Genomic DNA, 25,110 nt, shown 5'->3' with positions numbered 1-25,110 from the left:
ACCTGAACTTTTCGATGTAGTCAATTACACATTCACTACAACACAATGAATGACACAGATGTGTGAATTTAATCAGAAGAAAAAGGGAGAACGTATGTTAATAGCCATCCATGGCATCAGCCAGGTAAATGATAAACAGTTAGCAACTGCTCTGTGTTTGTTCTAAGCTAGTGCTTTATTAGTGGAGGCTTGGAGCAGTATTCCTGAAAAGTTTCCCTTTAATCTTTTTTCCCTCCTTTTTCAAAGTAGATTCTAGGGGAGGAAAATCGCCTGATAGTGCCATTATCTAAATTTAGATTTATGGTACTTTGCTAGCATACCCACAGGTTTCTCATTTAACATTTTACAGTGCTGTGGTTTTACTTACTTAGTGCAAACAAAAGCTCTAATCAGCGTCGTTCTCTCGTTGGAGCTCTGTCACTTTAAAATCGTTCAGAACAGCAGACCCTCTGTTTTTCCTGTCTGTTAATGTGGAAACTGTGTTGTCTGTATCGAATTCTCCCACCCGGACTAAAGTGCCGAACGCTGCTTCCTTATTTAGATTTGAGTCAGGACGCTTGCTCTGTGAGTTTAGGGGGTCCGGCCCCAGGGTCTGTGCCTGTGGTGGTCTGGGTCTCGTGGAGGAAACAGATTGATCGCAGTGGGAGAGATTGTTGGCTTACTGGTGAGTGTGCTGTCTCTGTCTCTGCCGTACTTCGGAGGCAGGGACATTCCCGTGTGTGGCGCACTGTGTTAAACCATTGCCTCTGTGCCTTGGGTAGAGATCACTCTGGAGGGTGAGAGACCTGAGCAACCAGTTTCCAGCAGTAGGAGCTCACACCCTCTGATTCAGCAACTCACCAGACGTTTGCTGTGTTCTCCGTGCTTGTCTCCCCCGCCCCATCCCACACACACACCCATGGCGTCTTCATTGTGACACTGATAAGCACAGCAGGTTTGGTTTTTTTCCGCTTTGGCTTACTTAATGTGGTAATATAGTTGGCCTTTTAAAAGGGAAGTTGGGGGTACGTTTTTTAGCATGAAAGTAAATGTAGATGATTATGGTGAAATTGTGTTTGTTACTTTAGAAAAAGAAAATGATTTTTTTAATTTAGCAAATTCCTGGGCAGATTCAATATTTATGAATTATGAGCTTTTGCTTAATTCAGTGAATAGGTGCTAAATATTTTCATATTGATAACCTAGAATTTGTAGGTTGTAATTTGGTGATTCCATTCTTCTGTTAGGAATAATGAGTGGTAGTTTTTTATATCAGTACATTAGCTGTGTTTGTAAATTAATAAAAGTTCTTCTTGAGAAATTGGCATAGTTTGGGTCCCCCCATCCCCGACTTCGCCCCTAGATTTTTCTAGACTTTCAGATTATTTTTCTAGAAGTTTCTGAATTGCGAGAACCTTTTGGTCAGAGTAGATTAAAAGCGGTGTTAAAAACTGTGAATCTATTCTGCTAACAGCTTGTTCATCTCTGTGTTTGCTGATTCGTATTTATTTAACATGGAAGATCTGCTTGATGTAGTTTTAGAATATTTTTCTTTTTTTAAAAAAGATTTTATTTATTTATCTTTAGAGGGTAAGGGAAGGAGAGAGGGAAAGAAACATCAATGTATGGTTGCTTCTCGTGTGCCCCCTGCTGAGAACTGGCCACTGCTGAGAACTGGCCTGCAACCCAGGCATGTACCCTGACTGGGAATTGAACCGCAATTCTTTGATTTGCAGGCCCGAGCTCAATCCACTGAGCTACATCAGCCAGGGCTAGAGTATTTTTCTTATGTAGCTCATAGTTTGTATTTTTTTTAAGGAAGAAATTGTTTCCTACATTCTTTATTAAATGGGCAGTGTAACTTGCTTTTTTACTTCTTTTTTATAAAACTTCTTAAAGATGATTTTTTTGTTGTTGACACTGTTACACATGTCCCCCATGTTCCTCGCCTTTGGCCCGCTCCACCCAGTGCCCCCTTCCCAGCCTTCGCCGCTTGGTTGCTTGTGTGCAGGGGCTGTGCTTGTGCGCATGCGCGTTCTTTGGCTGATCTCTTGGCCCTCCCCACCCCCTCCCTTCAACATCTGTCAGTTTGTTCCCTGTGTCTGTGCCTTGGGTTTTATTTTGTCGGTTTATTCTGCCCATTAGATTCCTATATGAGTAAATCATATGGTATTTGTCTTTCTCTGACTGGCTTACTTCACTTAGCATCATAATCCCCAGGTCTATCCATGTTGTTGCAAAGCGTAAGAGTTCATCGTTTTTTTTTTTTTTTTTTTTTGTTTTTTTACAGCTGTGTAGTATTCCATTATTTAAATGTTGTAGGTCATAAATTTTCCAAGACTTTTCCCACAAAATGTTTTTTTAAAACACTTTTTTTGCATCTAGTCCATGCTATGACCATACTAGTTCTCTTATTTTTGTTTACTATTTGTCCATAAGCCTTATGTTATTATTTCCTGAGTCTTAACATTTAAATAGTTTCTTCTGTGTCCATATTTCAATGTGGACTTCTTTTGTAACTTCAGAAGGTAATTTTAAAATAGTTAGTGACCTCTAAGTGACTGTCGCAAATTTAATTATTTTACAAATAACCCCAAAAGATCTATCCAAAAGAATAATTATAGAATTGTATCAGTGACTTATAGGTGAATGTGCAAATCACATAAAATAATTATTTTCCTGACTCTCTGTCCTCCTTCCCAGACATGTATCTTAAAGAAATGGAATTGCTTTTACTTTGCTTTTCATACAGTTTTGTAGTTTTTCCACGTCCCCAGAGGGCAGACAGGACAGTTCAGCTTGTCGAATGTGTGCCTGTGTCTTGTTAACCTGCCCTCTCACCAGGGTGGGTGGGTGATTCAGACACGGCCGGGCCGCAGGGCTGGCCCTCTCTCAGTGTTCTAGCTTCTGGCCTACACAGTTGGTGATGTTGTCCTGACACTTTAAGGGACCAGTATTTGATTCAAGACCGTCATTTTATTATTGCTGCATTGATATTTCTCATGTATAATCAAATCACCTTTATAAGATTACTAAATTAAATATTTGTAAGGATGATTTGTCCTAGAATTTGGAATATCTTGAAAAATTAAGTACACATACATTATTAAAACCTGGAATATGCAAAAATTAAGATCAAGCTCTTATTTTTTCTGGGAGTACATGATATTAGTAAAGAATAGTTGGTGATAAATAGTTACATGCTCTGTATTTGTATATCTGCCTAATGTCCGTTGTCTGATACACATCAACAAGGTGGAATGAGAGGGAGATGTAGAAATATTCAAGAAGTTTTGGTCAGACATAGAAATACACACACAAAAAAAGAAAGAAAGCAAGCAAGCAACTAAGGCATAGCTCGGGTCAGAGAAGTCCTAGGAATTTTAAGATTTTTAGTCTTTACCTTTGGAAAACCAGAGGAGCTTAATTGTTTTGCATTTAAAAAAATTCAATAGAATTGTTACGGTTCAGTGATAGGGGTGGAAAGATTCCTCTCTGCTTCTACACTAATAGGCTCTCACGTTTGATAAAACTTTGACCTTGAGGTATCTGTATTATTAGTTGAGTGGGTTTGTAAGAACAATGCCGTTGAAGTCCCCACTGTGTATGGAAGTCACATGGGGCTGCAGGACCCTTCTGCAGGCTTTTGCGGGGCTGGAGGAGTGTTCAGGAAGTTACTTCAGTCACTACTTTCAGAGCCTGCAGTGCAGAGGTTGTCAGCTGGGACCGCATTTGGGGACGTGGGTGGCTATTTTTGATTGTCAAAAACAAAGTGTGGGGGGGCGCGGCTGGCTCTGATGGCCCCGGGGCGGGGCTCCCCAGAAGGAGGAGCTGCCCAGCCCAGGATGCAGGGGCCCTCAGACAAAGCGTCAGTTCTTCTGTTGTAACGCCCCTTGTTTTTAGTATCAGTTAATACAAAATTTAACTTAAAAATATCATTAGAGAAGTCAGTGTTGGGTTTGCAATGCTTTTGACACTAAGGTGTTTTAGAGACGTAACTTGGCAATGTTGTGAGTCAAGAGGGAGGGAAAGATGCGGGTCTGATTTTAGTCATCAGGGTCAGAAGTGACTGACGGGCCGAGCTTGCAGGTATGTGGTGAATTCTTAAAAGAAAAGTTTAGATCTTTCTTTTCTCTAGAAAGAAATGATGAGTACATTTCTATTTGGACAGAGAAGGAACAGACAGTGTAGAAAGTCAGAGAGATTATTGATCATGTAACGATCTGAATTATATTGTAAATTTTTTTAAGAAACACTTGAGGTTCATTGAGATACCAAAAAAGAGAATAAAATGTTTTAAGTAGAGTTGGCCCCTTGTATTCGCAGATTCTGCATCTGCAGACTTAACCAACTGAGGATTGAAAATACTCAGGGCAGGTAAGTCAGGTTGTTGCTGACGTGTACTGTGGAGTATGGAGCGAGGTCCATGATGAACATTTACAGACTTTTTGCCTGGGCATTATTCTCTAAACAATGCAGTGGATCAACTATTTACATGGCATTTGCCTTGTATTAGGTATGAGTAGTCTAGAAAGGATTTAAATTATATGGGAGGGTATGTGCAGGTTGTAGGCAAATGCGCCGTTTTATTTAAGGAGCTGGGGCATCCGAGGGTTCGGGTGTCCGTGGGGCGTTTGGAGCCGGGTCCTGGGGCCAGTCCCCCGAGATTCTGAGGGATCACTACCCTTTAATATTTTAGTTATGTGGTTTTAGATGTCAGGGTGTCTCCGCTGTTTGAGTTGTGCCTGTTAACTAGTAACTACAAAAGGGGAGGAAAGGGAAGGAGAAAAGTGTTTAAAAAAACCAAATGAAAAGCACAGGAAAAGGAGGCGGCATCTCAGAAAACGGCAGCTCCGTGCTTCTGTATGCTGAGGATAAAACCCTGGCATGACCCCTGACTTTCCCCCTTTCCTGCCTAGCACCTAATCCGGCATCCATTTGTGGGCTGTTTTTCAGATGTGTCCAGGATCGGTCACCCCTCACTTCTCTTCTATGACCTGGGTGAAGCCACCATCACCTCTTGTCGAGATTGGGGCTTAGCCTCCTAACAGGCCTGCTGGCCTCCACCCCACTCCCTTACGGTCTCTCTTCAGTGTTACTTTGTATCAGGTTTCAGGTGTGCAGCATAGCGGTAAGCCAGTCATATACTTTATGAAGTGTCCCTGGCATTTCAGGTTCCCACCTGGCGCTCTGCGTAGTTGCTACAGCACTATCGGCCGTATTCCCTGTGCTGCACTCCACAGCCCCGAGACTGTTTTGTTAACTCCTGGTTTGTAGTGCTTAGTCTCTTTAAATCTGAGTCCCATTGGTCACTCCTACCGCGTTAGCTGGAAGAGCCGGAGCTGTCCTGTGAAGTGCTGTCTTTGCAACACTGCAGCTCTTCACCCAAGTCTTTCATCGAAACACTTGTGTTTTACTATAGGATTTTTTTTTTGTTCTGTCCCTCGAAGAGAAAACACCTTGTGGCCAATGTTAGTAAACCCACCTCTAAAACTTAGTGAGAAGGCAAGTGAAAACCCTGACCTTCATTCACTCCGGGGGTCCTGCAATGCCACAGGATTTCTCTTAGGGGAACCTAGGAGCAGAAAGTAGGCATTGGCGGTAGAGGGGGTCGGGCGGGCACACCTCCTGGGCCACCTGTCTTGTCACTGTTGGACACCCAGTTGTACATTTGTAAGTTGGTAACGATCTCCAGTATCATAAAAAGGGACCAGTTACATTCAGTATAGGTTGTATGTTCAAGAAGCACATGTATATGAGAAAGGAATGGACGTCGTGGGTTAACCTCCAGTTATCTGAAATTGTATTCACTATTTGCTACTAGTTTGTGTTGGTTCTGCCTAAGAAGGCGCAAGTTAGGGAATGCATTTCCTGTGCCAAGGATGAATCAAAAGCCAGTTCAAATGACCAGGCCCTAACTTAAAGGTGGTGCCTTTGACTGTTACAGGTGATCAGGTGAGTGTGGCTAAGTAGCTCTAGGAAAAAACCCCACGCTGACCTGACTGATGAGCTGGGGTAAAACGTCAGAGCACCACTGGTCATGAGAGTGGGCAGGAAGTGTTCTCTTCTAGTGCGAAGACTGCCATTGAGTGACATGTTCTTTGGTGTGTTAATGATCAGAATGTAAAGTGCCAAGGTGAGCAGCATCTCAGGGTTCTAGGAAGGAGAAATTATAAGGAAGTTCATGCAGACGTAGGAGAATTATGCCTAATGGTGCGTGTATGTGTACATGCTCAAATTTTTTGCAGTGGATCTCTAACCAGTGTGGCTCCATGGGTTGGGCTTGTTGCACAAACCAAACAGTGGCGGGTTAGGTTCCTGGTCAGGGCACGTGCTTGGGCTGCAAGCCGGGTCCCCAGTTGGGGAGCTTGCCAGAGGCAGCCGATCCATGTTTCTGTCACATATTGATGTTTCTCCCTCTCTAAAAATAAATAAAATCTTTAAAAAAAGAAAAGACAACAGTGGACGTACTACTTAAAGTGGCAGGATTTTCATGTATAATGAAGGCCTTCAATAGATTCTTAGGATGTATGTTGTTTTATTTAGAAACAAGTATGTCATACGCATTTGTAAGAAATGATTTTGTCTTGTTTTTTAATGATACTATGAATATATATTGTAGGAAAAAATTAAAGGAATAGTCATGGTTATTTCTAAGTAGCTTTTATTGAAACATTTGCATTTTACTACAAGGTTTTTGTTCTGTTCCTCAAAGAGAACTCCTAATGAAAATGTTATTGAATGCACCTTTGTACTTTGGGAACTTGAAAAATGGAATAATGTAAAGGGGTTTGATTGTATTTGTATTCAATCCAGTGTCAATATAAGTAAGAGAGGGACGGTTACATTGCATAATTGCAGTTGCCCAGCAAGGCTTTGTGTTTTTAGTAACAAAGCTAATATATTTCTTCTTAGGAATGATGCAATTCCAAAGCAAAAATCTGATGTCATTCTAACAAGTCTGCTTTCATTTGCGGAGTACAATGTATCCCTGATAAAGATGAGCAAGAAATCTGTTTTATTGTAGATAATAAATCTGTGAAGTAAGCTCTCAGCATATGAGGAAGTTGATCTGGCGTGGAGTTGCTTTATGAATAGCCCTTTGAGCAAACTCTTGTCGTTCTGTATGTGGTTTTAAGTGACTGTAAACTTGTAGGCAGGTACATATTACAATTGTCTGTTTTTCTTTTTAGGGCTCATGTAATCAAAGAAGTTTTTGTTGTGTGTATCTTTTCAGAACACAACAGGAATTGAAAATGAATCAGGTGAGTTTAAATGTAAGAATTTATACAAATACATTACCTAGATGTTAGACTAGTTTTTGATTTGTAAAGGATAGTAACACACATTAATTTCCTCCCAGATTTTCCTTTCTGTTCTTAAAGCCATTAACAAATTCATTGCTCCCTAGTTTGCATTTGTTGTGGAGTGTGTGTTTGGGGGCTGGGTTGGCGTCTCTGGAACCCTGAGCAGAAGGGCTCACTCATTCTTACGTTCAGGCTTCTTTTTTTTTTTCACCTCTCCCCTGCCACTCTCGTGTTAACTTGTTTTTGTTTTGAAGCTTACTAAGTTTTCATTTTTAATACTTTTTATTTTGTAAAGCCCCATTGGTTGAAAGAAGATGGGGAGATTTTTCTTTTAGAGACCAAAACTGATCAAATGGGAAACTTTAAGCTGTTCTGTCCTTGAGAAACCTGTTCATGGAATAGAAACCAGGGCAGATATGGAAATGTAAGATATGCCCCCTGTGCTTCTCCTGGGGAGGGGGGAATGGGGGGGCGCTGTGGGGTCGCCTGAAGATGAAACAGTTCTGCCAAGGACATTTCTGTAGTCTCAAGGGTGTTCTTTCTGATAAGTAGAACCAGTGGGTTTAATCTGTCTTAAAGTAGGATTCTTATTTTCTGATCTTAATATTATTCACTTGCAGTTATAGAAATTTATGGGTGTCAGAAACATTTTTTTAAAGAGCCATTCTTTTTTGAAATCTTTATAACCACATTTAAAAAAATACGAAGGACAAAACTTAAAAATGGGAAGTTTGTAATTTTCATTGCTTAGCTTAAAACTACCAGACTTGAAAATATTCTGTGTCCCTCATCAGCTGAAACTTTGGACACCTTTTTATCATTTACAGGTGCCTCTAACTGAGATCACAAGTCCGGTTTTATTAGGTGGCCAAGTTTAATAAATTCGGTCTTGTGTTGCATTGAGAGATGTGAAATTTTTGGAATAGATTCTTTGATTTCTTTTCATTACTTTCTTTATCAAAATATGTTTATTTTAATACAAAGGGCCATACGTCATAAAAAAATGAATCTGGTGAACACATGGGCCACACGGTTTCTATTATTTTAAAACTTGGAGATTTACTGACATGCTTTTGAAGACAAATTAATTTTGAAATGGTAAAATGGGGGAGGGAAGAGAGCAGAGTGGGTTTGCACAGTCGTTGCCCATCATAGCTTTGTGTGTGTATATGTTGTGGGCTCCATACATTTCTCCATGCTAAGACTGATTCTTCGTGGGGGCCTTGTCACCCAGAGGAACTTGCTTTTCTGATGGCCTGGGAACTGTTGTTAGAGGAGTCTTGAATTTGGATTGGAATGATCGTGAATGCCTCCAAAGTGGAATCGAAATAGTGACATCGTTTTTGTTGGCTCACTCAAGTCATTTATGTCAGTGGCTGCTGCTTTAACCTTAGGCTTAATAATACTTTAATTCTTATATCTTATTTGGCTAGTAGTGCTTTATTTCTATTGTTTTATTTCTTTGACACTTCACACTTTTGCTTTAATATTTCATTTGTATCAAATGAGCTTGAGTTTAAAGGAAGTCCACATGCCATTTGAAAGAATTGTAATCATTTCATTTTTTGGCTCTTTTACAATTTCATTTTGCTTTTGACAAGTTTTAATATCAGGTCTGCGGAGGACTGCCTTTGATGCCAAATGTCGACTCTCAGTGGAAAGTGTCCTCTTACATTTCTAATGGTTAGCACGTTTCTGACTTGGGCACAGTGTAAGTGGTCTGGCAGTAATGAAACTTTTATTTGTACTGTAAAAATTGTCCGCCTCTTATGAGTAAAATTTCAACATCTTTAGTTATATTTCCATTATTTGAGGAATATTAGTTACGTGATATTTAGTCCTGATTATTATGTCATGGCATAAAATCTATGAGTATTTTTCAACAGTTGTTCCAGTAATTTTTAAAATTTAAGAATTGTTTAAGGACATTTTATGTTTTTCTCTCTTGTATTTATTCTCCTTTGCAGCCAGTGAAAATGAGCAATAAATGCTTGAAAGTGTCAAAATCATTACACAGAATTTAGGTATTAAAGTAGTTTTCACTTGAACCAGGTTGGATTTTAATTTAACCCTTGGTGGTGAGATTGGGGTTAGGTTTTTCACTTTGGGACCGACCCGCATTGCATCATTGATGAGGGCTGGCTGTCCGGTCTGTCCTGTATGAGGGGCACGGTCTCCAGGACAGCGACCCAGAGTCATTCATTTACAAGTGCTGGACAGGCGAGTTTCAGGGATCGAAGGGTCGTTGGAGTGAGTGTACCGTGTTGCTGACAAGGTAGCCCTTCCGAGGAACCGCGAGTACGAAGCCTACAGCCCCTGCATCTGAAGCACTGACAACTGGGGCAGCATCGCACTGCTGGGCCTTGTCCATGTGTTTCTCGTCACGCCTGGTGCATTCGCTTGCTGGGCTTTCCCTCCGACCCAGCCCTGGGCTCCTGGAGCCCCGAGACCCACATGTTCTCTGTCTTTCCTTCTCTTCTGGGCCGCTCTCCACTCAACACCTACCCCTTTCTCACCATCTCTCGTCTTCCCGATTTAGAACCCAGCCCGGTTTGGCAGGGGGGCCTTTGTTCTTCCAGCTGAGCCGGGGCCTGGCTGGCAGGCAGGAGGAGCAGTCCCTGTACCTCCTTCCCTTGCCGTCTGTCTTCTTTTCTCTCCGTTTGCAAATCATACGTATCCTTCACTCCGTTAACTGTACACACCCATCTTAATGTTTAGCTTTGAGAAGGCCCACTATTTTCCTTCTTGTTTTCCTAGATTTATCTAGGAGAATGCAGAACTTTATAAAGGACTCTCATTGAATAAAGAGTTTAGAATGCTTTGTAGCACTTCTTACCTCCTTCCTTCAGTGCCTTTTTGTTACAAGGTTGATGAGATGCCTCAGGAAGTTAACTCTTGCTTATGTCACTTAGCCTGTGGTAAAACTGGTTTTATTTTACGACATTGCACTGAAAGTTGCAGAACCTATTGACATTAAATGAGGACTTGCCGTGCTTTATAGCACATCTAAGGTGAGTGAAGTTCCATAATGCCAGCATGCTCACTGTAGCTTAAAGTAGGTATGCTAGAGTTCAGTACCGCGTCCTGTCTGTGAGTACGTACGTACCCAACATGCCAGGCACTTGGTTAAGTATTGAACATACATTTTGTTATTAATTCAGTCTTTGTGCCTAATCCGTGAAGTACAGGCTTTAGACCCATTTTATGGTTGAAGACAGTAAGGCCCAGGGAGGCGGCCGTGGCTTGCCCATGCTCACTCGGAGAGTAGGTGGTGGACCGCTCAGTCACACCCAGGCGGCCAGGTTGCAGAGCCCAGGCTCCGGCTCGTTGTGCCGCCTTGCTGTGCCAGTCAGGGCAGCTGTGTTCGCTGCGCCCGGCCAGGCGGCTCCGAGGCCGTAGGGGCTCCATGGAGCAACGCTTGTTTCTCGTTCTCAGCGCTCATTCGTTGTGGCCCTGCTGTTGGAGTTGCTCAGGGACTGAGGGTGGTGGAGGCTTTGTCTCCACACACACCACTTCTGCTTGTGTTTAATTGGCTGGGTGCTCACCTGGCCACAGCTGACTTAAAACTCAGGCTGGGGGAGCAGTGCCGTCTGTGAGGTGCCTGGAGGAGAGGAGACCGAAGTATCTGGGTGCAGCCCCAGTGGTTCTTCTGGCTTTTTGAGATATAATTAACCTGTGCCACTGTGTGAGCTCTAACCATAATGACAGTACAGTGGCCTTGATCACTAATTGACTGTCATGCTTAATTTTTTCAAAAGAATCTATGTAACATTGTTACTGATACTTGAAACTTTGTCAGTGTAGTAGCTAGTGTATGATTGTAGCATCTCTATATCCCGATCAATAATCTATCATATTGTCAGTAACCAGTAGCAAAGCAACTTAGCAATTTAGCCTTCTACACTTGTTTTCAAGTTTTACATAACAAAATAACAAAGGAAGCTTTTCATTACTTGATGTTGCAAATCCAGCCATGAAATTGTGATAAGCCACCCGGAGTTCCATTTGGAACTGTCGTGAGTGTTCAGCCCGTCTGCGCACACGGCATTCCGGTGTGCTGGGGCTCTGCCCTGCTCTGCTCCCTGCACATGTGCAAAGGGAGACAGTGCGGCAAGGCAGTGTGCCTGGGAATGCGGGGCAGAGGTGGGGGGTTCTTCAGATGCCATGATCCGAGAAGGCTCTTCTGGAGAGGTGACTAACAACAGAATAATAATAAATCACTCACATTAATACTAGTGATTAATACTTGAATAATAGGCCCAAGTAACAACCAGGAACCAGATATATGAAGATTTGGAGCAAGAAAATTCTAGGCAGAGTGAACAAAATAGTGAAAGCAGAGGACATGAGGTGGAAGGGAGCTTGCTGGTTCCAGACACAGAGAGCAGGGCAGGGCTGGGGCTTGCACGCATCTGGGGCTCTGGGCCAGGAGGAAGGTGGGGTGAGAGGCCAGACTTAGAGGTCCTTACGGGCCATGGGAAGAAGTTTATGTTTTATTCTAAGTTCAGTGAGAAGCCACTGGGCAGTGACATTGAGTTCCATTTCCATTTTTAGGACCTCATGCTCCCTGTGCTGTGGAGACTGGATTGTAAGGGGCGAGAGTGTGGTGGTAGGTCTGTTCACTGTCGAGGTTAACGCTGTGTTAGAGGACATTTTCGTCCCCTGGACAACTCGGTGGACCTCCTGCTCCATGGGAGCGCTCTTTCCTAGCTCAGCCTGTTGGACCGCTGCTCTCTGCCAGAGGTGGCGTGTGGGATTTTCTCCTTCCGAGTCCCCATCTGTTTATCATTACTGCAATCTTACTCATTCCTTAACACAATACAATGTAATGCTCTTTCTCTAAACTGAAGCTTGTTTGATTTTTTTTTCTCCCTATTGTTTGCCCCAAAATAGTAGTCTTGATTGCTAGTTTAAACAAGTTGTTCATAGAACTTGAATATTTTAGTGCTGTTTAATTCTTGGTTGTCTTTAGCCGGTAACAGTGGTTACTATAGTGATTGTCAGCCCGTCGGAGCAATAATATGTGTCTTCTTTTGAGCCCACCAGTGCATGTTCTTCATGTTAAGCAATATTGGTCTCCAGTGTCAGTTTAAGGTCACACTGGTGGGTTGGCCAAAAAGTGTATTTAGTTTTTTCTGTAAAGTAAAAGACACATTTTTCATTTTCACCAATAACTTTATTTGGCCAAAATTTCAGTAGTACCAAGAAACTTGGCAAACCGCTTTTGACACGTTCAATCAGTCACAACACCTTCTCTGTACATTGCACTAATCTTTTTTGTACTTCAGTTGTGTTTTTACCTTTCTTGAAATAATAAAGCATATTGTGCAGAAAATGTGTTTTCTTCCATCTTCAATATTAAAATGGCTGCACGAAAATTCACCAGTTTTGATAAGTTTTTTTTTAATGCACCTGATACAATAGCTGTTACAAAGCAATCTAACAAAATTGTTTTGAGTGAGGTTAAAGACAACTAAGCACTACTAGAGCCATCCATCATACAGAAAACAAACAAACAAACTTTTTGGCCAACCCAATAAAAAACTACGTGCTTTGCCCTTGCCGGGATGGCTTAGTTGGTTGGAGCATTGTCCAGTAACTGAAAGGTCAGGGCACATGCTGACATTACGAGTTCGATCCCTGGTCCAGGTACGTATGGGAAGGCAGCCAATCAATTCTTCTCTCTTCCATGGTTTCTCTCTCTCTCTTCCTCTTTCACTAAAGCAGTGAAAAAATGTCCTCAGGTGAGGATAAAAAATGAAAAACTAGGAGCTTTAATTAAATTGATTAAATCCGATGTAATAATTTATGGCCATTCCCTGAGTACAGTGTGTAAAAGGAGGCACTTATATAAATTTAAATGAGATACTAGGAAAACTTGCCTATTATATCTTTGAGCAATAAAAACGTTAGTCCATGTTGCCTCTGTTGGGGGTGCATGCAGCCTTTGGTAACGGTAAGCTAGTGCTGCGCAGCCGCGTTACTGTACTTGCTCTGGGGAGGAGTTCGAGGAGAGCGGGTGGAGCGCGGAGAGGGGGTGGGGCCAGGGGAGGGGGTGGAGCAGAGGGAGGGAGGGTGAGGGGTCAGAGGTGTCCCGATAGCTCAGTGGCCATTTTAAGCGTGGACCAGAGTACACTTTGCCCTGGAAGGGAAGCTGTCGGAGGGTTTCTAGTTGGATTAAAAAAAAATCTTGTTGCCCTGGCTGGTATAGTTCAGTGGATTGAGCTTGGGCCTGCGACAACGTCACGGTTCAGTACCCCGTCAGGGCACATGCCTGGGTTGCAAGCCAGTTCCCAGCAGGGGATGCACCAGAAGCAACCGTACATTGATATTTCTCTCCTCTCCTTCCCTTCCCTTCTAAAGATAAATAAATTAAATTAAAAAATATATTGATAAACAAATTTTTGTTCTATCAGACTGGTATTTTTGTTTTTGATTTTCTTGGAGCATTTTTAACGTGACTTAAAGAGGAGCGTGTAGGATTTCTTTGCTTATTTATGGGCAGTAAAACGTTCTCATTTGAAGCGTACAGTCCTGAGTTCGGACACTCACATAACCAGTGACTCAGTCATGGGCCGTTTCCATCGCCCCCACAGTCCTTCTCGTGGCCCTGAAGTTCTCCCCTCAGCCTCCACCTCAGGCGACCACTGGTTGGCTCCCTGCCCCCGTGGACGGGTTTTCCCTGTTCTAGAGTTTCTCCTGAGTGGAGTAATGAAGTGTGTGCTGCTTGGCGTTTGTCTCTTTTTGGTCGCGTGACGTGTCCGAGACACTCACCGTGTTGTGAGTGTCTGCAGTTCAGTCGTTTCACAGAAGGGATCTCAGGGGCCGTCCCCAGGCCACTGTGATGCGCCCGTTTGCAGGCACATTTCTGAAGACGTGGGGGAACCTTGGGACGGCTTTCTCTGTTTCCTTTTAGGTGGCTTCACTTTTTTCTAATTTCAAAAATATATATTGTGTAAAAAAATTGAAACCACTTTTGCTGTTTTAGCATATTAACATCAAATTATAGTTTTATAAATAAGTAATTACAAATGCAGATTCGATTTTTCATACCAAAAAGAAAAGACTTCCAGTTAAGGTGGTTTCCATCTGTTACGACTTAAGCCTCAATTAATGAGTGTATAGTTTAGGAAATTATTGTGTTTAATGGCACTTACATTTCATTTCTATTAAGTAAATTAGTGATTTAAAAAAGAAAATGTCTACAGTGTTTTTCTGAATGAAAATACTTGATTATTTTTTAAATTTGGAGAAATAATTGGCAACTTGAATAGTACTTCCCACCAAAGGAGTCATGGCAAGACTTCCCGTCACTCTGGTGCTGGTGCTGCGGTGGGCAGGGAGGTCTCAGGAGTGTCGGGCTCTGCCCCTCCTTTGCTGTCTTGGGACTCACATTCCACCTTTGGTTCTGGCTTTGCTGCTCCAGCTGTGTGACCTTGGGCAAGTGACTTCTTGGTGTTTGCTTTCTTACCTGTTAAATAGGGGTAGCAGTGGTGTCCACCCTATGCGGCTGTGGTCAAGACCAGAGTTAATAAACAAAGTGCTAAGGCCAGTGTGCCTTATGTAGGCAACGCTGTGGAAGTATTATTATGTCATCATTATTCTTTTTGGCCATTGACTAGGACTTGATTCTGCTTCCTAAAATACTCCCTTATTGCTGTCACTGCTTCAGTTCAGACCCAGACACCCCTTGGTTGGGCTGCTATGGAAACCACCTGATGGATGGCCTCACCGACAGTCTCTCCTCCCTTGGGCCCATTGTCCACGTCTCTCGAGCACTGTACTGAGGCAACGTGAAACTGGCCACACAGGAAATCAGAAAAGTGGACAGTCATCCCGAGTTGTTTGGAATGTCTTCATGGATGAACTGGGAGTTGAACTCCACCTGGAAAAATGTAGAGGATATTGACTGGCTGGAGAATTGAGGGCCGGGGGACCACTAGCCTAGGGTCATTTTCGGCTGAAAGCCTGAACTGTGCAAGACCCGGAAAAGTAAGAGACCCAGTCTGGGGAACGGAGGAGGAGCCAGGGAGCGGTGTGGAGCGGTGTGGAGCGGTGTGGCTGTAGGGCCAGGGAGGAACTTCTGTGAGTAAATGGGGATGTTTGTGTGTGTGTGATTTCTCCAATTAGAATTTCATTTAAAGTATAGCTGGGTAGATCAGACAAGTTCATGTGACTAGAAAGGCTGTAGCTTCACAGTTTGCTGTCCTGGATGAAGATCATTCAAGATGTTGCAACTCAAAGCTCACCTGTAACACTGTCACTGGGAGGCAGGGAAAGCTTCTCCAGCTCACCATGGCCTTGTCCACCCTGTGTCAGAATCTTCTGGAAAGGGGAGGGGCATGCATGTCAGGGTGAGAAGGCTCTCAGGAACCTAAATTTTCTGCTCCCTCTGAACCTTGAGAGTCTCTGAAACTCTTAGAGGACCTGCTGGGTTTTATTCAGGGAGTTTTTAAAAGGGGTTTTGAACCAGATGCTTTGGAGGATGCAGAGGGCAGAGGGTGTGCAGAAGTCGAACATGGAACAGACTGGAAGCTGGGACACCTCGTGGCATCTTGTCTGTCCCCTGGCGTCCCAGCACTCCCAGCGCCGTCCCCTCCCTTGACCCCGACCTCCTGGTTGCATCCCACTGCTCCCAACACTGCCCGCTGCTGTGCCGGCCCCGGGGCTCTGCCGTGGCTCTGCAGGCTCTGCCGTGGCTGACCCTGCTTTCTCCCTGGCGCCCTCTCACCCGGCCACCGTGGCCTCCTCTTGTTCCTGAACATGCCAAGCCCTTAGTCTTCTCAAGACATTTCCCTGGAGTGCTCAGTCCTTAACACGTGGCCTTATTTGTAAGTCAGAAAATTTTGAAGTGTGAGATTTAACAACCACACACTCCATTAGTCAGCAGGACGCCATCACTCCCTGAAAACTGCCCTGTCCACACCACTGAGGGAGGCAGATGGCATCTTAGTGTTCTTACGGACAGGCGCTCTGATCTCTTGGGTCCCCGAAAGGGACTTCCCAGGCACCTCTGGCCTGTAGTGTGGACCTTGCTGGTTTGCGGTTAAAATGTGGACTCTGGCGTCTGACTGGAGTTAATCTTGGCTCCACCACTATAACCTTGCAGCCAGGAGATGGTATTCAACAGAGCTGCTCTGTAGCATCATTTTTGAAAGTCCAGACCCTGCCGGACTACCTGGGTTTGAATCAGTCAGAGCCCTGCCACTTACTGACTTTGACCGTGGGCAGGTTTCGGTTTTCAGCTGTAAAAGGGGGTCATAAAATTACAGTCTAAAGGTTGAATGAGGTGGTGTGTAGAAAGTGCTTGGAGCAGTGTCTGCATGGCATCCTGCGTCCTCGGCCACTGCTAGCGAAGACTGCTGCTGGGACGGAAGGCCTGGGCCGTGCTGGGCACAGACCTGGGCCCCGAGGAAGGGCTAACTTTCTAGGCAACCGCCATGCCCTCAGCGTGAGATGGTCATGCTGGGCCAGAGGGGAGGTAGTTAGCAGAGAGCGATAGAAGGGCTTTGCGACAGAGCTGCAGAATCAAAATATCGCTAAGGATTTTTTGTGTGAGGAAGCAGGGAAAGAGCCATTCCTTTATGAAGTGAGCTTCGTGGGGGGGAAGCCAGATCACTTTGCTGACCGTTGTAGCTGCGCGGCTCAGCACAGTGCCAGCCTGAGTGCTCGTGAATGATGGAGTGGGGGACTGTGAGCCAGAGAGAAGCCTGGCCACTTACTGGGGAAGAGAGGAAGTATCAACTAAATTTGGGATGGAGGTAAGAAGTTGACGATACCAAATTGATGAGATCAATTAATAGTCAATAACTAAGTTATTAACTTAAATTTAACACCTTAATTAAATTTAATGCACACTGTTCCAGATCAGTTCATTGATGCATAATTGGAAATGGCTTCATTAAGCAGTGAAATAAAGAGTTCTTGTGTTTCCCGTTACACAGTAGGGAAGTGTGGAAGCCCTGGTAACTTCCCCCATGCTTGTCACAGTAATCAGTGTTAGGAAGCCTTATAGTGGCAACGTGCCTTTGTTTTGGGATAGCTGGGACTGGCTCCTGGGAGAAGGAGCAGCCAGGGGACAGCCAGGGTTACATCTTAGAGCTTGGAGTCTGGTCTCTGGTCGACTACCTCCTCTGTAGATCAGCAAATAGCAATACATTTCTCCTGTGGCATTACCCCTGCCTGCCCCACCTGCTCTGCCCTAGACGCAGTGGTCTCTGCCTGTCTGCCCTCTGAGCACACCAGGCTTTCTCCTAACTCAGCAAGGGGCCTTGGGGGTTCCCTTTTCTGGCTTGTTTCCCCCCACACGGTCACATGACCCTTCCTACTTTGAGAGCAGTCATCCCCGAGCACTCTGTCTGAAGTAGCCCCTAACCCCTCTCCATCACTGTCTTTCTTGTGCTTGATTTGCCTCAGAGCATCAATACCTACCAGGCACTGTGTATTTTTGTTTCACTTTGCCTTCCTCACTAGAGTGACACATTGTTAAGGCAAATGTGTATGCCCAGAAGCAACTCAAATATTTTTAATAAATTAATTGAGTGGATATTGCAATTTCTTGTAGACAGAATCGATCTGGGAAGCATTCCCAGGATCAAATTGTGATTCTTTGGTGTAAGAACCAAGGTGACCCCATTTAGAATGTATTATATGTTAGTACTATCAAGATGTATGTGTGTATAAACTCATATATATATATATATATATATATATATATACACACATACATATACACATGAGATTCCAGTTTATGAGTGTGTGAGGGAAAGAAATTTTTTAAAGCAATTTTTTTTGTTCCAAAGTTTACTTAGAAACTGGTTGCCTGAACTTAAGAGCATATCACACATAAAGGATTCCTCTATTGACCCCGAAAAATACTTGTCTCAGATTCAGGAGACTTAGGCACACATGAAGAAAATACTTTCCGATAGCTGACCCTGCTAATTTGTTTCTGTCCCTCCTTTCTAAAAAAAGATTTCAGTTGGCTGACAGCAGTCATTTATTCATTCGGATGTTTAAGTGACAAACTTTTCACGTTTCCTGCTGAGCTTCGGGGTTGCATCACTGGTGAGGTGGGTACCGTCTGTCTGCACTGCAGTCTGGTGGGAGGGACACGAAACGCATAATTATGCAAATAATTGTTGAGAACTGTGATCAGAGCCATGAAGGAAACACAAGGGAGGTTCTCCTTAGGCAGGCCAGCCCACCTTCTGCTTCTTGAGTTGCTGATTTTCTAAAAGTGGCCCACTGCAGTGGACGGCAGCAGCCCGAGAGGCGAGGGGACAGCCTGGGAGCCGGCCAGTGTCGGTGGCTTTGTGTGGGTTGAGGTCCTCCCATTTTAGTTGGGCCCTGTGTTACCGTAAAGGATGCTCAAGTAAATGGAGGAAAAGCTTTTCTCAACTACATAATGAGCCCAAGTGTATTGTAATGTATTGGCCGAAAGCAGGTAAATAAATAGGTAGGAACTTAAAACATTTTTTTCTCCTGTGGCAGCTCTGCTGAGGTCCTTTATATTCACAAGTGCTTCACAAATTTTAATGTACCTGGTCTCCAGCTTATAATGAAGTTACAAATTTCCTGTAGGAATGACCATTCCTGCCTTAGGTGCCGTCTCCTGCCGCCATTTCTGGGACATTTGGAGGCTTTAGGGCAGCTGTGCATAGATTGCGTTCCAGCAGGTTCCTTTTTTCAGTTTTATGGAGGTGTAATGGACAGATGGGTAAGATGTTTATGTCATTTCCGACTACATATTTTTTAATTTAACCTCTATTGTATTTTTTTCCATTACCATGCAGTCCCCTCACACCCGCCTCCCGCCAGTGGTCCCCACACCGTTGTCCACGTGTGTGCGGCCTTCTTCCGTTTTTGCTCAGTCCCTCCTCTCGTGTTCAACACGGGGCTGCAAGTCCCGGCCACAACGGTCAGACAAGAAGAAGAAATAAATGCAGCCAGATTGGAAAGGAAGAAGTAAAATTGTCATTCTTTGCAGATGACATGATACTATATGTAGATAACCCCAGAGATTTCACCAAAGACTACTAGAACCGATAAATGAATTCAGTGAAGTAGGATACAAAATTAATATTCAGAAATCAGTTGTGTTTTTATATGGCAATAACAGACTAACAGGGGAATTAAGAAAGCAATCCTATTCACAGTTTCTGTAAAAAGAATAAAATACCTAGAAATAAACCTAACTAAGGCCCTTTCGCACTGTTGGTGGGAATGCAGACTGGTGCAGCCACTGTGGGAAACAGTACAGAGATACCGAAAACAGGAAAGAAAGATCTGCCTTTTGACCTAGCGACCCCACTCCTGGGGTTATATCTGAACGAGCCCCGAACACTAATTCGAAAGAACGCAAGTGCCCTGTGTTCACTGCAGCCTTATGTACAATCCCCAAGATACGGAAGCAGCCCAGGTGTCCATCAGTGTGGATGAGTGGGTAAAACAACTGTTTTACACAATGGAATGGACATTTACACAATGGAATATCACTCAGCTGTAAAGAAGAAAATGTTACCCTTTGTGACGGTATGAGTGGACCTGGAGAATGTTATCTAAGTGAAATAAGCCAGTCAGAGAGGAAGACAGATACCATATGATATCACTCATATGTGGAACCTAATGAACAAACCGAACCAGTTTGTTTCAAACTGTTCCAAACTGGTGACCAGACTTATTGATAAGAGAAAGACCAGGATGATTAATGTGGGGGGGGGGGTCATGGGGAGTGGGTAGGTTAGTGGGTGGAGGAAGAGATACCTTTTCCCCTTTTGAAAAAAATGTATTCACATTTCTAAAATGCTAGTTTATAGATTAAAATTTTAAAAGGGGGGCACTATATTTAGAAGTGAGAAATTTTTACACTTTAGCTAATTAAAAATACCAAAAGGTAATTTTCTGGAGATAGTTTTGATATTCCCACGATTTGGAGGGCACTTGTGCGAGGTGATATTGTGGGGACCAAAGAGTGAATGAAGCCGGGGGGCAGCAGCTGCGCCCCTGAGGCATGGGCACCGTGGGCTCTGCGGCGCTCTGCGGCGTCCGAGGCTGGACCGGGTCTGCAGGTGGCCGCTCTTGCGCATTCCAACACAAAGCGGACCCGAGAGATCTTCAAAGTGACTTGCTCATTGCTATGGATTTATTTCTCCTGAAGCAGCCTTTTGATGTTTTTTTAAAAATTTGAAAATGCTGGGAGTACTCAAATTTGGATGATATTCTTTTCTTGGCACAGAACATTCTTAAAAATTACAAGAGCTTGATTGTTGTGGGAAAATTAATCTTTTAGCTAAGAGTTTGCTTTTTGCCTACATTGGTTTCTTTGAAAGTCCTTGAGAAATGCTTCCCTTTGCAATGGAATAAGAAACACGCAGACTGCAGAACCCGTCGTTCTTGGGCATCGTGACGGGCACTTCAGTTCTTAGGGTGAATGTGGTCCCAGTTAATAGACCCCGGGCTTTCCTCGGAGTTGAGAGTTATTTTTAAAGTAACAGTCACATTTTACCAGTTGGCTCTCCTCTCTCCTTTCATCCCGTTATGTACATAAGCAGTTGTAAGCTTGGGATCACAGTGAATTGGAGAGTCACCTGTGGTTAGTGGTTGTATGAAATTCTGTATTTCTTAGAGATGTGATGTTGTGGCAGCTTGGTAGACAGGGGAAAGGGCTGTGTTCCGAGTGGGTGCACTTCCCCCAGTGCTTCTGCGTGGACTAGTCCGGGTCCCATCAGCGGTGCGGCTGCTGGAGAATAAACACATGGGTTGGGTGGCTGTCCATCATGGCCTTGACAGTATGTGCTGAAAGTACTCATTTAAGAAGGGAGTGGAGATTTTGACTTTTTAAATCTAAAATACTGATTGTAGCCTTTAAGCATAAGCTTGAACTCCCTGCCAGAGTCTCTGGGAGTTTAAAGCAGTGTGATACCAGAGATTTCCCTCTTTTGAAAAATGGCTACAGGTGGCTGGAACAAAATAGATTAGGCCGACATGCTTGAAGGTTAGTGGTTTCCTTGGGATACTCACAAACAAGTATCAAAGCAGCTCTTGAAATGCTTGACATCATCCTCTTGGTCTGGAGTGTCAGTTTCAGCTTTCAGTTACATGTTTGCAATGTGTCTGCTTATTGGACCAGAAAAAAAAAAACCCACAAAATGCTAACCGGGTTTTCTTCATTTTGCCATTATTCTCTGTTTCTTTACTTGCAGAACGCTACTGAGCCTGTGGCAGCTGGTGAGACCCTGGCCGAGGTACCTGAACACGTGTTTCGAGGACTTCCGGAGGAAGTGAGGCTTTCCCCATCTGCTGTTGACAAGACTCGGATTGGTGAGTACTGGGGTCAGAGAAGGAGCCGGGGAAGGGATGGCAGGCTGCACCCAGGCTTCCTATGCGGTGTTTAAGGTAGGGAGCTGAGAACCTTCATTTCTTATGTGTCTTTATGTCCCCAGTATCTGACACTTTGTGGATCTCAGTACATATTCAAATGAATGACAACCTGAGTGCATGTGAATGTTTTAGGCTGGGATGTCTTGTTTAATACAATGCAAGCTTTTCTGCATTTGGTCTTGTGTCCTAATATTTAGTCAGAAGGCTAAGGAAGTAAATGATAAAAAATCAAAATACAGCCTTGGAATATATCATGTGTATATCCTATTTGCTTTTAAAAATGTGTTACTTCTGATATTCAAATTTGTGTGTGTATGAATAAATTTCTAATAAATGGTTTTTCTAATTCTCATTGGAAATTATTCAGTGAGTAACTTGTGAACTTTTAAATTGTATCATTTGTTCATATGAAAGTGTTTGATTTTATAGCTCCGTTAACTGGCTGTTAGCTGTGTTATCAAATGGGGTTCATAAGCAGACTTACAGAAAAGTGGAATTTGTATGTCCAGCTGAACAGGACGGGCGGGCTGACAGCCACCTTCTGATAGTGAGGAAGCAGACCAGGAGACAAGGGGACCTGCTCAGAGTGATGCTGTCGGTAGGGGCACTGCTGGGCGCTGGTGTCCTTGACTCGGGGTGGCCTCCTGCCATTTTAGCCGCTGCCTCTTCGTCCTGCCCGTTTGCTGATGGTCAGGGCACAGGAGATAGAAATACCCCTGAGAGCACCACTGAGCAGCATAACCCTTGGCGTTCTGAAGTGAGTTGTGCTAGGAGCTAATGTTTTAGGAAACTTAGAGAGGAAAGGGTTTTTTCCACTTTGAGCAAACAAGCTTCAAAAACTCCTATTAAAAAAAAAATTCCAAACCTTTATAAAAGCAATTCATGTTTATTAGAGATTTTTGAAATTTGTAAAAAAATAGAAAGAGGAGTTTAAAAAGTATTTGTAGTTTCACTACATTCCAGTTTTTTTTTCCTTTTGTGATTGTACTGTCTGGGTAATTTTACATGTAAAAATTAAAATAAGCAAATGCAAAACATGCTTTTCTATTGTAAAACAGTATAGGTTCTTTACAGACTATTTGGAAAATACAGAAAAATAAAAAGGAAAAATAAAAATCACCGTCGAAGATGTCTTTTAATTTGATTTCACTTGATCTTAGTTGACTTAACATTATCTTGTTTTTAGGCCGTCTAGCCTTTTAACTATTGGGTTGGCCAAAAAGTTCAAAATCATTTGTTTCCATTAAGTGGCTCTAGTAGTGCTTAAGTTGTCTTTAACTTCATTCGAAACTATTTTGTTAGAGTGTGTTGTGACAGCTGTCATATCAGTGTGCATTTAAAGAAAACTTGAAATTGTTGAATTTTGTGTAGCCATTTTGATATTGAGATAGAAGAAAATAGCATTTTCAGGATATTATGCTTTATTATTTCAAGAAAGGTAAAAACAGCTGAAATGCAAAAAATGATTTGTGCAGTGTATGGAGAAGGTGCTGTGACTGATCCAGCGTGTCGAAAGTGGTTTGTGAAGTTTCGTCCTGGAGATTTGTCTCTGGACAATGGTCCACGATCCGGTGGACCAGGTGGAGTTGATAGTGATCAAAGAGAGACATTAATTGAGAACAGTCAGTGTTATACCACACGAGAGAGAGCCAACATACTGAAAATATCCAAACCAATGAAGTTACTGGTGAAAATGAAAAACGCGTCTCTTATTTTACAGAAAAAACTAAATGGACTTTTTGGCCAACCCAATATTTTGTGAAACTAGATTGATTTTAGTGCTTCAGTCTTTTCTTTCCAGACCAGCAAGGGTGATAAGACAGTCTGAATCACGGCACTCGATATTATTGGTGGTGGTAAACCTCGGTTCTTGAGTTTGGTGAAGAAGGAATTCAGAGCCAAGAACTCGAGTGCAAATGGTGTATTTAGCCTTTTAGAAGGAAAGTCATAGAGGCAGAAGAAGTGAGCCAGCTGGGCGGCGTGAACTCTGTCAACAAGCTCCAGAGGCAGGAGAAGGGCCTGTGGAGCTCAGAAGAGAGAAAGCAAAGGACATGCACCTAAGAAAGGAGCGGGGAGACGCGGGCGTGCTCTAGGAGAGAGGGGTGCTAGGGCCCTAACCTTTAAAGTAACCACATGCATTATAAAATGCTGGTTTTGTTTTCTAGGTGTCTGGGCCACTAAGCCAATTTTAAAAGGGAAAAAGTTTGGACCATTTGTTGGCGATAAGAAGAAAAGATCTCAGGTCAAGAATAACGTGTACATGTGGGAGGTAAGAAAGAATTCTGGTTCTTTGTTTATCAGAGTCCTATATCTTAAAAAAAATTCTATTATCTTAGGGTTTGACATTTGAAATTAAAAAACAACATTTTAATGTGTCCTTTAAAATCCGTAATGTTTTTATTAATGAGAAAATGGGTTTCCTTGGATACAGACTGCTGTTTACGTTTGTTTTCTGAGACTTCTTGGCTGTGCTCAACAATAAATGTCCGATCTACTCTTCATACTGCCTTGTTCGGGCATTTGCTTTGCAGCCAAGACTCTCATCTGTCACTTTATAGGCTTCCAGATAGACACCATAAAAGACACCCCAAGGTGGCCACACTGTTAGGGTCCTCTATTTTAGAAATCTTTGTGTTGCTGGAATATCCAGAGTTGAATATATTTAGCACATGGCACATTTATGTAGCTCTTTGAACTTTTCATAAGGCTTTTATTCTGTCCATTTCATGTTCTCCTGACAATCCTGGATGACAGAGTGGAAGGGTGGCCCCTCCCCATGGAGGTGAAGCGGTTAAGAACAGAGGGGAACGGCTGCTCCCGTGGGGCCCACGTGTTGAGAGTGGCATTGGCACAGACACAGAACTAGAACCCATGTCGCCTGCTGGACAGTGAGGCAGTTAAAAGCGTTTCATTGGTTGATACTCTGTATTTAGCTCTGTGACTTTGGCTAACACCCTCGACTCTAAATGCAGGGCATAAAGAAATAGCTCATGGAGATCTTGTGAAGATAAAATACATTGCTGTTGTCGGAGAGCAGCATGTGAGCCCACCATTCGTGTGGGGTTCAGTTTAGATCGGGTGCCCCCGATCTAAAGCTCCTCGTGTTCTTCAGGAGCTCTGTGGAGTGACCACTCCTTAAAGAAGTGGAGTTTTTCACTGGTGAGGAGAAGCGTTCCTATCGGATTGTTTTAAGTTGAGTCACATCTGTTTCATATGTAAGCATATAAAAGCCTAAAAATAAAATATGCATAGGAAATGTCTGGACACTTTCCATCAAGAAGTTCTGTGGCATTTGTACGTTTGAAGTTTATTACTATTCTTCTCAATGCCATAAGCAATTTAAAAAAAGATTTTATTTATTTTTAGAGAGAGGGGAAGGGAGGGAGAAAGAGACAGACAGAAACATCAATGTGGGAGAAAAACATCGATTGGCTGCCTTTAT

At 43.2% G+C, this 25,110-nt stretch overlaps 1 protein-coding gene across 5 annotated transcripts in view; it reads left to right on the top strand.

The window, feature by feature from the left end:
- Positions 1-25,110, top strand: part of PRDM2 (PR/SET domain 2) — a 112,725-nt gene that overhangs the window by 7,370 nt on the left and 80,245 nt on the right. For 4 of the 5 annotated variants that reach the window (XM_037165642.2, XM_053660275.1, XM_037165645.2 and 1 more), the window contains exons 2-4: positions 7,173-7,244; positions 21,491-21,608; positions 23,834-23,937. In XM_037165642.2, the coding sequence (XP_037021537.2) occupies positions 7,236-7,244; positions 21,491-21,608; positions 23,834-23,937 (231 nt within the window). In that variant the 5' untranslated portion in view covers positions 7,173-7,235. The remainder of the gene's footprint in view (positions 1-7,172; positions 7,245-21,490; positions 21,609-23,833; positions 23,938-25,110) is intronic. The other variant, XM_053660274.1, reaches the window with a different exon arrangement.

The sequence above is a fragment of the Artibeus jamaicensis genome, unplaced genomic scaffold (assembly GCF_021234435.1).
Source record: "Artibeus jamaicensis isolate MK-2021 breed Jamaican fruit bat unplaced genomic scaffold, CSHL_Jam_final scaffold_847, whole genome shotgun sequence".
In the NCBI taxonomy this organism is placed as follows: domain Eukaryota; kingdom Metazoa; phylum Chordata; class Mammalia; order Chiroptera; family Phyllostomidae; genus Artibeus; species Artibeus jamaicensis.
Note: the sequence above shows the minus strand (reverse complement) of the source record. Positions and strands in the feature narration are given on the sequence as shown.